Source organism: Clinocottus analis, unplaced genomic scaffold, assembly GCF_023055335.1.
Source record: "Clinocottus analis isolate CAN_PGR_092001 unplaced genomic scaffold, fCliAna1.0.p SCAF_16, whole genome shotgun sequence".
In the NCBI taxonomy this organism is placed as follows: Eukaryota; Metazoa; Chordata; class Actinopteri; order Perciformes; family Cottidae; genus Clinocottus; species Clinocottus analis.
This window is the reverse complement of record NW_027175887.1, coordinates 12,379,450-12,393,015: the sequence shown is the minus strand read 5'-3', so window position 1 is coordinate 12,393,015 and position 13,566 is coordinate 12,379,450. Positions and strand designations below refer to the sequence as shown.

General features: G+C 42.9%; 1 protein-coding gene across 5 annotated transcripts in view; it reads left to right on the top strand.

The window, feature by feature from the left end:
• The window catches only part of cacna1ia (calcium voltage-gated channel subunit alpha1 Ia), a 135,929-nt gene that overhangs the window by 69,538 nt on the left and 52,825 nt on the right, over positions 1–13,566 (top strand). For all 5 annotated transcript variants that reach the window (XM_068578811.1, XM_068578810.1, XM_068578808.1 and 2 more), the window contains exons 4-6: positions 2,800–2,933; positions 8,018–8,115; positions 12,093–12,252. In XM_068578811.1, coding sequence (XP_068434912.1) covers positions 2,800–2,933; positions 8,018–8,115; positions 12,093–12,252 — 392 coding nt within the window. The remainder of the gene's footprint in view (positions 1–2,799; positions 2,934–8,017; positions 8,116–12,092; positions 12,253–13,566) is intronic.

Sequence of the window (13,566 nt, the reverse complement as noted above, 5' to 3'; positions counted from 1 at the left end):
CTTGTGAAACATCAAGATAACATTGTCTTCCTGAAAAAGCAGCTCAGGTTGTTGTTTCTTCACAGGCAGAAGTCAAGAGGAAATTGTACCTGCTGTAGGGAGGCCGATGTCCTCTGCAGCCGTCTGTGTTTGCACATTCATTACACGCAAATGGAAAGTTGTTTTTCCACCTTAAATGGATTTGAATGGGACAGGACTCATTACACCCTCAAATCAACACATGATCGACCTTTTTAATGGAGCGCCGGATGATCAAAAACTGCACAGACAGGTTTTACTTCCACTGTCCTCTTGGCCACTGAGTGTGAAATGAACGTCGTCTGCATGGTGACTTTTGATTGATACGCTGATGACTCTCCTCTTTCACTCGTTCCACAAGTAGCGTAAGACACACATTTATTATTTTAATCCTGATGACCTAGTTACCACGTCCTCTCCTCCCGCCAAAGCACAATGACAGCATATGAAGTAGCTCCCACACCAGCTCCTATTTCAAATCATGAAAGAGCCCATCACAGGATAGCCTCAGCCTCCTCACAAATCACGTTGGCGATAAAACCTGATAGGCCGACTGAAGAGGAAGCTGTCGGCGGTGACAAATACCTATGATGAATTCATTCCCCTTTCACTCGGTGCAGAGCGCGACAGGGATCCGACTGGTGCAGCCAACGTCGGATTACATGTGAAGCGTGCAGGCTGCATTATTTATCAAAACATCATTTAAACAGCATGTGAGACTGATCTTCCAGCCTTCCCCATTGCATGCTGCCAGCTCTGTATGCCGCGTCTGTGTATGTGGGTGAATAAACAGGGATGGGAACACACATCTCGTCTTCACAATGCATTACAAGGCATGTCGATTGCCCATGTACAAAGCCGTGCTTGTGCAAAAGCTTTACACATTTACAGTCGCGTGCGCTTGTCAGGTTCACACCTTGTCATGGGCACGGATTTGTGCCAATCAGTTCCATCTTGGCCATCAGATGTCTTGATCCATAGAGATGCCAAATGGTGCAGACAACGTCCACAAGGAAGCTGTTTATCGTCGCCCAGCTCTTGACTTGTTATTTCTGACGTGTCTCCTGCTCCGGCCAGTGCTGCAGCATGAATAAATCAACACAATGACCGTGTAACTCTTTCCATGCCATCTATAGCCACAAACACCCTCTTGCAATTGTTCCTCAACGCTGAATATTGAAACAATTGCGTATTACTCCTAATTGACCAAATGCAACACATATCAGTGTGTCCTAGCCTGCTGTGGGTACTGATTGAGTCTCTCGTTTGTCATTTAACGTAACCTTTAAGTTCTCTCATGTGTATTGGTTGTTGCCATCTGGTTTGTTGAATGCACACACTCTTCTCCCAGCGGATGGATGTGTACTAACTGAGCTGTAGCAGACGAGAGCAAGACTTAACTGGGAAGTTCTTGTGATCTTTTCAAAGCTGTACGGTTCCAGCACTTATTTATATTTATTTATGAATTTAATTAGAATGGGTTGCTTCTGTTAGATTGATTATCAGTGTGATTCGTGTATAATCTGTTGTTGCTATCTGTAGATGTTTAAAGAGAAATTTAAATGTTTAAACATTTTCTGCAATTTGGGTCAAACTGTTTCTTTTATGGTCAGCAACGCGAGCAGTCGCAAAAATATGATCCCATTTGGAACAGCGTGTGTGTGTGTGTGTGTGTGTGTGTGTGTGTGTGTGTGTGTTTTGTGCAGTTTGAGGATGGATCACATGTTGAGAACAAACACAAAAGCTGATCATCTAAAATCCAAATCGGGCACAATGACCATGCGGCTGCATTGCTTTCTTTAATTTGTATTTGGAAGTCAAAAGGTAGCAACTTGAGTCATATGTAGTAGGAATATGCAACGAGGCCGCCAACACAGTCACACAGCCGAGGGCAAAGCACTGGGGAAGAGTTTTGTTTTCCGAAAATACAATAGGAGGTTTAGCTCGTGATCAGGCAGGACATGAGAGATGTGAGCTCATCTGTCTCTCTCATTAATCTCTCACTGCCTCCTCAGTCTTCATCTTTGTTGTCTCTGAGGTCTAACCTGGATCTCCCACCCTTTCTTTTTCCTCTTCACTTCTGTCTCCTCGAGTGATTCCAGCCTTGCAGTGTGGGTTGGTTCACATTGGGCACCATATGCTTTGTGTGGTGTTACTTGAGTGTGCACACGTACACACATTTAAGCCATTCAAAACACTGTGTTAACAGTAGCCTTGGCTCACACAATAGACACCAGCGATTCTATGAAGTCACTGCTAGAGAGCACACACAAACAGATTAGGAGCACATCAGTCTTGGACATCACACTTTCTGTTGGTGTGCTATTAGATGATAGTTTGATCTTTTAAAAGGGCAGTTGGATGGAAAAGAGCTAATTTGACAGGTCCTGTGAGCTTTGGGATGAGTCTGCTGTGGAGTGCGAACTGGGCACACTTAAAAAGTGTCATAATTGCCTTGGAAATGTGGAAAATAAAAGGTCACGGATTGTTTGGAGGTATTTGAATAGATAGGGCTCGGCCCAAACAATCGCTTCAGGCTTAAGAAGTGTGCACATCTGCCATTTGGTTTCTCAGTCTTTCCTTTTGTGGGATTCTAAGGAGCCAGATATTTCTGCTTTTCCGCTTCTATGAAGTGCTTTTGACAAGTGCTTCTCATTCACTAGGAAACAAAAGACAAAGAGGGAGCTTCCACAACAGTTTGAGCCTGAATAACAGGCTAAATGTATGTAATGCATCCTTTTCTCATTTCCTCCCTCTTTGTCTCCCGTTGTCTCCTCGTAGGCCTTTGATGCATTCATCTACATCTTCTTTGCATTGGAGATGGTGATAAAGATGGTGGCTCTCGGGATCTTTGGAAGTCGCTGTTACCTGGGAGACACCTGGAACAGGCTGGACTTCTTCATCGTCATGTCTGGGTAAGCAAGCGTATCAGGATGCTCGCATGAACTGCTTCTGTTTAAATGTGTCTGTCATGTTGTGTTTAATATGGCAAAAGTTCTCCAGCAGTCATGACTGAACTTCATGAAGTTTGCTCGTATTTAAAATCTGAGATAAATGAAACAGTGTTCATAGTGATTGGCAAGTACTGAACTTGTGTGTGATGACTGTGGCTGCCCTCACACCCTTTTCAGGGTTTGCTTAAAGACATTGAATGAGCTTCCTAATTCATGTGGGAAGGTGAGAAAGGTGATGCATAAAGATTTGGGCCACAAAAATCTGTTTGTGTCTGTTTAACGTGACGTGTGGGCTGTTCTTCCTCAACAAAGAAGGAAGTAAAGTGACATTATAGATGTTACAGAGTCACAAAAAAAGTCAGAGTGAACCGTGTTGAGAAAATTTGCTTTATCTTTCATGTGGACGTGTAATCAGTGCTGATGATAAATGTCGCCCACTGAAGAAATGCATTCCTCAGTGCGAGGTGTAGTGATCGAGAAAGCTGATCTCAGTTGTGCCGGCGAGTTTTTTTTTACTTTACGCAAACTCTCCTAGCATTTTAAATTTGATTACCGAAATCAAATAAACTGACGGAATTTCAAAAAACTAAATATTCTTTCACTTAATAAACAGAAAAATACAACCTTCTTGAAGTTTGAGCTGACCAGGCTGACATTTATTCCTGCAGAAAGATTCAGTTTATGTTGGCATCGGGGAGCAATTTGAGCAAAGGCCCCACCAGTTGGTGTTTGCGCTCAACAGCTCAGATTCTGGAGATTCCCCGCCGGCCGTATCCTCCCCGCTGCAGCCTCGAGCAGCCTCGAGCAGCCTCGAGCAGCCCTTTAATGGCTGAATATCTAAGTTAGCCAAAACACTGTAAAAATGTACACTGTTATAACCGCTGTTCATAAAATCCTCTGCATACACATATTTCTAAATGCCATTTTTGCTGTTGGAAAAAAACCCACAGCTAGTTTCCAACCAAAGCAAAGAGATCAAGGTTTTCGTTTGAGTGGCAATGAGCCCCTAAGCTGCCGAAGCTGAAGCAGCACTCTGTAGTTCTTTCTTGCCCCCACTGATGTCACTGTCACTTCATGGATGCAGAAGGAACATCATATTTTAAAGACTTGCCCCAGAGACACAGATGATCTCGGCAAGAACTGCTGCAGCCGTTTTTATACAGTGTTTTTCTCACTTGTATGAGGTTGAACAGCTGGGATTTGATCCCTTTAACGCATTGTTTGATTAGAAACTGCTTTTATTTTGAAACTATGAATTGTAATAGTTTTTATAGACACTGGGATACAATGTCGTCCTGTCAGGCGTGGAATAATGGAATAGATGGTACAAATGTTGTTTTGGACTAGCACAGGTTTTTACTTTGGAAGTAAAAATGGAATAAGGCAGACAGGAAGAAGGAAAGAAAAGACGGAAACTGAGAATTCAAAAGCAAGGTTTCAAGAGACACCCACTGCTGAACGATCCATAACAGCTGCCCACAAGAACATCCAATTCCATCGTCATATATTGTGTAAGTTATTGCATAAGTTTTGCTCGCTCTTGCAAAGTGTCCTTCACACACACACACACACACACACACACACACACACACACACACACACACACACACACACACACACACACACACACACACGCACACCCGCTAGATGGATGCATGTGCACAAAACAAAAGCAAACACACCTGCTCAAACACCTGCTTTGAACAAAGTGTATTAGAGGCTCAGACATGGGCGATAGAGCGAGAGTGTGTGTGTGTGTGTGTGTGAGAGAGAGAGAGAGAGAGAGAGAGAGTGAGAGTGAGAGTGAGAGAGAGTGGCTGGTATAATAGCACACAAATAAAGGTAGAGCAACAGATTTACCAGGGTGGAGGGACATTCATCTTCATTTGAGCCGAATCACTTCATCCCCTGTGTGTGTGTGTGTGTGTGTGTGTGTGTGTGTGTGTGTGTGTGTGCGTGTGCGCTCTGCTTTGAATTACACACAGAGATTACGGTCTGTGAGTGTATGCCTTTTGAGTTAGTCTAATCTGTGCGTGCGCGTGCCTGTGTTTGTATTTGTGCGAACGCCTCCTCGTCTCCGTTTTCCTCTTGGCAGCATCCATTAGATTAGCGTCTCGGGTAATTGCAGATGGCACTGCCAAACTTGCCAGGCCAAATCACAGCCGACAGTCTGCTATGAGCTCCATGTCTGTTACCCACGGGCACCACCTCGCTCTCTAACCCTCCTGCTCCCTGCCTCTCTTCTTCTTTCCTTTTTCTTATGCTTGGATGAACCTATTCCCTTGTCATCTCCCCTTCAGACCCCATGCAGGCCAGGCTTTCACCAAGAAAGCCTCTAAAGGGGTTTTTGTACTTCCGCTCTGTAACCCTGACACACACAGTCTGTTTGATTTTATATACTGTATATTTTATTTTTGCATAATCCACTGTACTGAGACTTATTTTTTTCCAGCCTGTCTGGTGTCGGCAGTAACAGAAATATGGCAGCATGTGTCCTGTAGATCCAGGGATGACCCTTGGTTTCCATATTCATTCTGACATAGGCAGATAGGTTGAAAACAATTTAGCAATGATACAATACTTTCTCGTTGCTGAGTTGTGCCAATTGAGCAGGACTGTTTGTGTTGTTTAAGCATAATAAGGAGCTGTGCGTTGATGCATCCTCATTCTGGTGAATCTTTTCAGATTTACATAAAGAAACATTGATTTGAGGACTTTCAGTAGCTTGGCTGTAATACATAATTAAACGAGAATACACACCACGACACTTCAGCTTTCCTCGGACACCCTCACAGTCATAAATATTTCTTATAGTTGTCAAAAGCAAAAGTCTTTTTATGTATAAGATGCCAAAAAATAATCTCGACGTGGAACTTCAACTTTGATGCAAACTGATGAAGGCGTCTCGTTAAATTGACACTTAAGTAACTAGAAATTTTACATTTGACATTCTTTTTTATTTCTCTCTCATGTTCATGAATCTGAACTCTTCTCACATGGTCTAACCTAGGTTCACCCTGAAGCTCTGCATTTCATATCGATTTAAACACACACACACACACACACACACACACACACACACACACACACACACACACAAATCACATGAAAGCATGAATGAGATGAAGGCATCACAGGCAAAAAAGGAATGTGAAAAATAGAGAACAATCATAAAAAGGACGCTTGTGGCGGTCCACTAATTACCCTCCCAAACACAGCGGCGTGATTGATGTGTACAGTACAGGAAGAGACACTTCTGTGGCGCGCACACACGTACACACACATGCATGCACACACATGCATACACACAGGCTCATCTGTGATCTTCTGCTCTCTCTTTCACTTTATCTGCTAGATGCAATTGGGTCACTAACAAAACAAAACATGTCCTCATCCATGCAATTGTTTATGCAGTTGTGGTTGTCTTCTATCTAATAGCATTATTTCTCAGCCTGTAATCTAATCAAGCCACATTTTTTAAATCCAGTTTGATGCCCTTGAGCTCACTAAAGCGAGGAAGTGTATGCTCTAATTGTTTTTAAACTCCCTTTTGTCATTGTAGCCTTCTGTTTATTCTCTCAGCAGCCCACATCCAATGATTAGTTACCACAGATACTCAAATGTTTAAGGCAGGTTGTGATGAACAAAATAAAAACTGCAATGCTTTTCTCTTTGCTTTGGCGTTTTCATCGAGCCGCTGTGTGGCATTTCTGTACTTTCGACCACACCGGGTAAAGAAAATTGGTCTGCGATATGCCACTAGATCCTTGTAAAGATGTAGTCTTTCAAGTGCGGCACTCCTCAGGCATGTTCATAATTCGTAAAAACTTGCACAGAGCCACATAAAATGGTTTACGGAGCTCGCAGAGAGCTACAGAGACACAACATGTGACTCTGTGCCAGGCACGGACATTGATTGCATCAGTGGCGGGAGACGGGTATCTCACGTACTTAGATATGATTTGTCAGGCATTAGTTCTACAATAAGAACTAAATAATTAGACTGAGTCCAAAATGAGTAAGCATTTCATTCATGCCTCCTCAAGTTTATTCGACATCTTCCTTGTACATATACAGTATATATACATTGATTCAAACCCCTTGTTACAAAAGTAATCCTCCTCAAGCGTGAACTGGTGCGTTACTCCGTGACTCTGCACTGTGGTGAAGGAAACGTCTCGACGGCCTCATAAAGTATGACATTATTATAAATGACATGGTTCATAAGTCTGTGGATGTGAGAGACGGTGACCTTGGCTTGTTTTGTCGGAGCCAGTGGTCGTGCTTTGGGTGTTACGAGCTTGCTATGGTGCTGCTGCCGCTGGTATCATGCTGTACCAACTCTGGTGGAGCCCTGGGCTCATCAATTCTGCACACAGTCACACTTACAAACTATTACACAATGTACATCCTTTGCTCACGTGTATGCACTCTGGCGTTTTTTACTCATTTACAACACATATGCTGGATAGTCAAACTTGTCTGCTCACTTGAACTATCTCTGTGTTGACGATAACCGTCGTGTAATATAAGTATGCCGCATTTAAACGTACACTCCCTGCTTCCACACATGGCAAAGCGTGGCCATTCTCCTGTGAAAGTGGTTTGGGTTTGGGGGCACAAACAGCTTAGCCATGCTGTGGAAATGACTTGCTAACAGATGCCAGGCTCTGACTGAGCCACAACATCCTGCAGGCTACACTTAGAATAGAATGAATCCCTTTTTTCCGTCTCTCTCTTTCTCACCTCCATTTTATGTTATTCTCCCCTTTTGATGCTTTGTCACATCACTCCCTCCCCGCCATCTCTTGAGGGTCGCAACGCTCTTTACGGTGCATTTCCCAAACTGTTGAAGCTCACACAGCTCTGAGAGAAAACAGGTGGGATTAGATCAAAGATTGGCCATTGATGCATCTTGAGCAGAGGTCGCCGGTCCAGCTGTTGGACACGGTCCTTTTCTTTCAGGTCATATCGTGAACCGGTAGCTCACCCGGTTTGCAGGAAGGTTAAAAGACGTGTTTCTCTGCCTTTCCTCTCCTCTCCAGGATGGTGGAGTATTCGCTGGACCTGCAGAACATCAACCTGTCGGCCATTCGGACAGTTCGGGTCCTCCGGCCCCTCAAAGCCATCAACAGAGTGCCAAGTAAGAACATTTTATGTTTTCTTCGTCTGTGTGTGTGCCTGTTTGTTCAAAAGTGTTGGGTAAATGTGCACCCATGTGTGTTGTTCTGTCCTTGTGCTCGTGGTTTGTCTCTGTGCTTCTGTGTATCTGTCAGTTCACATAAAGCACAAATGTATCTGCATGAAAATTCATGTATATGTTCAGTATTACATCTCTGGCTTTTTAAAAAAAAAAAAATTGTGCCCCCACATGCCACCTGTTCCCCACGGGCACCATTAAACATTCATATCATGCTTAATCACACAGCCCGCTCAGGCCCTGAGTCACGGCTTTATCAGATTTACAAACCATCCATTAATGCTGCTCCACTGATCGGTACGTGACCACAACCTTGTTCCTCTCATCTAAAACTTAGTTCGTTGCCAAACTTTTTAACTTACATTGATTTCTTTGTCCCGCTGCCCTCACATGCGTTGAAAGCACCAATTAGCCGCCCGAGCTCCCGCAGGTTCAGACCGGTCTGGTCACATCGCAGCAGAGTTCAGAGAAGTAGTCAGAAATGGTTTTCGTTCTCAATAAAAGTTCTGGTGATATAGAAATGGAAAATGCTCTTTGTGTTTTTAGATTTTTCCATCGACGTGGTTTCAAACTTGTTTCAATAATGTTCCTTTTTGAAATATTATTTCTTTCAGCCAAGTACCTCCCAACCAGCGCAAAAACATTTTTGGATGAAAAAAAAAATATGTTTTTGTTGAAGCAACGACTATTTAATGTAACATGTGGTTTATTAAACCAACATTTAATTTATTGTATTTATTGTTCATGTTTCTGTTCAAGAAATCTGTGCCAAATAGCACACACAAGTCAATGCCTCATTTAAATATTTGAACATGACATTTCATACGTGTGTAATGTCAATAATCAACTGCGGAGGTTTAATGGCAATATGTATTAGTTAATTTGTTGTCTCGCCTTAAACACAGACCTATATGTACATTTTTTATTTTATTTTATTCTAGCTCGACCACATTTATACAGATGTTTGCGCACCACGAAAGTGTCCAATCACAGAAGAGTCTTCATACTCTGTGTAATTACCTGAAAAAGCTGCCCGTCAGAGCTGGAATTGATTTCAATGTTCTTTGAAGTGTGGAAGCCGTTGACGAGGAACCTACTCGGCCTGATATTTAAGAAAGCCACAGCAGCTGATGATCAGTAAGCTGCAAAGCTGCATGAGTGTGTGGTAGCCTGATTCTGTCCTCCATCAGTGACCCCATTAGGGGTTAGGAAACACGGGCCTAAAGCTATTTGTTCCCGGTTTTGTCAGATTGTTACTTTGCCCACAGATACACAGGGAGGATGAGCCCATCCCGACCCCTCACACACCTCAATTTGTAACCCTCCGAAAAAATGACGGATAATAGTCCTGCACTGTGTGTGTGTCACTCTCTGTGTATGTGTCAGTGTTCGAGGAAGTGTTAGCCCGAATAGGAGTGGGAAAGACAACACTATAGAAACTAGTGATAGGAGGAAGAGAGAAGAAGAGCGTTCTCCGGTTTGTAGTGAACAGCACCTGCAGATGACTGTAAATGTGTTTCCACTGTGATGCAAGGGGAGGCATCCATCTTTATCTAAAAAAAACAGCAGGAGCTGGAAAACTGGTGAAGTCACTCAGCAAGGTGAGAGATGGAGGCAGGTAGTTAAGGAGCAAGAGAATGAGTGGGGAAAAGAAGGCAAAGGCGAGAAAAAAGATTGCTTTTTGTGATACGGTGCTGTTCCTTTTCTCTCAGCTTACTTTTGTTTGCCTCCCTCCCTTTAATGTTTGGGTTTTGTTTGCATGTAGCTTTTTCACTTTCTCTTTGTTCTTCCCCGCATTATTTCTTATTTTGGCACGCCCTATTTTTCGGCACACCCTCGGGCAGTGTCTCATTCTTGTTCTCCCTCTCTCCCCCTCCATCCGTCTCTCCCTCTCTTCACCCAATTAGGCCTAATGGAACAGTGGCCTAATGACAAGGACCCTGGGGAACAAACACATTTAGACTCGCCTCCAGCCGCCACCAGAGACACATACACACCAGCGACTCCACTGCTCTCCATTTAATACCAGTTGACGAGACAAATTAGCCACAGGAGGGAGACAAATTAGTCAGAGGAGGAAGACTGGTGCATACTGTCCTCAGGGAAAAAAACATCTTTCTTATGGACTCCCAAATTTCAGTTTCTTTACTTATCAATCCAAAATTGAGACATTGTGCCCTCATGTGTCACATAATCTAATCGTGGTTACTCAAGAGCGCCAATAAATAGATGATCTGTTCGCCATGGGTCAATATCGCAGCGTCATGCCCAGTCTCACGTTGTCAAATTATCTTTAACGTCCCAATCCAAATCATATCCATAACATTAACCACTCTTGTGGCGTCAGATCCAGAGAGAAGAGACGGTAATCTAGGAACTCCACCGGAAGCATCTCCAAATGCAGAAGTGTGCAGATTCTCGAGATCATTGTAACAATAAATCGTCCCTTCACTCACACACTGTACGTGTACATTTTGATAAATGAGCCTCTAAATATGAGCACACTGGCATGACCACAAATCTAGCTACAAAATAAAAATAGAGTGACAGCATTGATTAGCACTGAGAACTTATTTTCACTGCTTGCCATTGTTTTTCAATGGTTTGTGTTTGTGTGTGTGTGTGTGTGTGTGTGTGTGTGTAGTGCACGAATTCCAGGTGTTTGCATGTGTGTACATCATCATCTCTCTCTCTCTCTCTCTCTCTCTCTCTCTCTCTCTCTCTCTCTCTCTCTCTCTCTCTCTCTCTCTCTCTCTCTCTCTCTCTCTCTCTGTCTCAGCTTCTCTCCTGTCATTCAGTCTGTTGACAACTTAGACGCACTGTTGTGTTTACGACACATTAACCTACTGTTGAGCTGTTATTCACGAATCCCAGTGTGGCATTGAAAAACACACACACATCAGATAATTGGAGACATCCACATAGCCACACTCATAGTAACACACACACACACACACACACACACACACACACACACACACACACACACACACACACACACCTTTCTCAGGTGTCAGTACGGAGTTGCTGTAATCTCATCAGTGGGTTTCACCTCTCTCTTTCTTTGCAACCCAATCAGCTGTCATTATGTTGAAATGTTCCCATCTCAATATTTCATCAATACAGGACCGACCCATCCACAGAGGATGAGGTCATCAGAGGTCAACTGGGGACACGCTTGTATTTCTGCATTTACTGTTCATCTAATAATGAATGAGACCTCATGTAGCCTGTTTATGGGATGACTTTAGTTGGCATACTCGGTAGTTAGCATAGCTTTCAAGTAAGTTTGCAGTTATTAGCAGCAGTTGAACAGCTGTGGTTGTCTCAAACTAATGGCCAAACATTTAGTGAATGCTTTAAAATAAACATGGTGTTGATACGTTATGGCTAAGTACAGCAAATGTTTTTAAAGTGAACATAATTTCTTTGAGTTACACATTTTTGTCAATATAAGTGAACTTTTTCTTTTCTAAAGATTATTTTTAGCATTTTTTGCTGTACAGTTGACAGTAAAGAAGCAGATAGGACACAAAGGGGATATAACCAGCAAGTTGCAGTTGTGTGGCAATGCACTCGGTGGCGATGCCTTTTATACAAACATATCTGGAAAATCGTATCGCCTAATAACATCTGCAGCAAATATATTATTCATGTCTTCCCGTTTAGATGAATCAGATCATTTGGTTATGGTTCGTGTATGAGGCTGGTCTTGGCTAAATTCGAGTCGAACCTGATTTGAAGCGTTTATTTCCGTTGTGTCTGTAGGTTTAGTGTGAATAGACCTTCAGTAGAGTCCACATACCCAAGAGAAGTTGTGCAATAAAGCAATCTATATGCAAATGTTGTGTTTCCTCATCAATGGTATAAGCCTGTGATAATCTATTTTTGGGTTGATTGATTGACCTGCTAATACACAGGTATGCGCATCCTGGTGAACCTGCTGCTAGACACGCTACCCATGCTAGGCAATGTGCTGCTGCTCTGCTTCTTCGTCTTCTTCATCTTCGGCATCATCGGTGTGCAGCTGTGGGCGGGTCTACTGAGGAACCGCTGCTACCTGGAGAAGAACTTCAACCTGTGAGTAAAAGTGTGTGTGTGTGTGTGCATGTGCGTGTGGGTGTGTGTGTATGTGTGTGTGTGTGTGTGTGTGTGTGTGTCATTTAACTTCCATCAGTCATAGTAAAATTGAAAAAAAATAATAATAATTACAAAATGCTTTTTCAAATGTCCATTATGTGCGGTTTGCGTATGAGCATACCATCTTGTTATACCTGATAGTTTTCCTTTTCGTATGAATTTCATTCAAGATGTTACGTATTTTACTTTCATACATCAGCATAACTGTCTTGCAGCGCTTCAACCTTCATCTCTCTCTCTCTCGCGCTTCAAAGCAACAGTAAGAGTTTTTCCCAGTTTGCAACTAAGAACGTGATTAGATTCCAGCTGCATTGCTCCATATTCATGAGCCCACATGACAGCCTCACCTACTGAGTCTGTGTGTGAGTGACATTCACCAGTACTCAGGAGTGTTTGATTTTATTGCATTCTCTCAGTTTCCTTTTTCATGCCGGCATCAGCTGGCTAGGAAGGCCCCCGTCCCTGATGTGTTCATTCTAATATTTATATAAGCCATGTATACTACCTTGTGCCTTGTGTTCTCTGTCTCAGGTTATGCTGACACAGCAGGTACTAATGACAGTTCTCCTAGCCAGATGAAACACTACGCGTGTCTGTTAGCTGGCACCGTCCTGCCGGCTTTGTCCTCACCTTAAACTCGAGAGGCGCCATGAACCGTAACAACCTCTACAGTAATCACTTCACACGTTTGCTTAAGCCAATGTTTTCTACATTTATCTTCACTGGGCTAAAGGGTGATATAGTGACGATGACACCACTTCAACTTTTCTGGCGTAAAGCAAAAAGACACAATTTTCACCAGGAGGGTCAGAAGACAACTATGTTGTTGTCCAGCATTAGAAAACATGTCCTTCTAGTAGGCTGGTCAGCCGATTGTTACTTATTATTCAATTAAAGTTATATTTAGCATATTATTTTAGAGCATTTTACTCACACATTATGGAGATTAGTCAAGGTGCTTGAGTGCTTAATTAGAAAGCATGTAGTGAGTTAGTGCTCAAGGGCTATTATGCTAAATAAAGGGCTAACGTTAGCGCTCTGAGAGGTTAGAATAGAGTGGGCTAAGTGTCGCAGTCAAGTGCAGCATTCACTTTGCCATTTTACACACTCGCTCTTTTGATCTCTACCTTTCTCGTCACATGCTTTATTCTGCCTTATTTTCCTTTGTGTTTTATTCTTTATTCATTTTTTAAGTCTCCAATCAGGCAGCTTGTTCCACTTCTCAGAATATTTTACGAGATGTAGTTCCTTTCC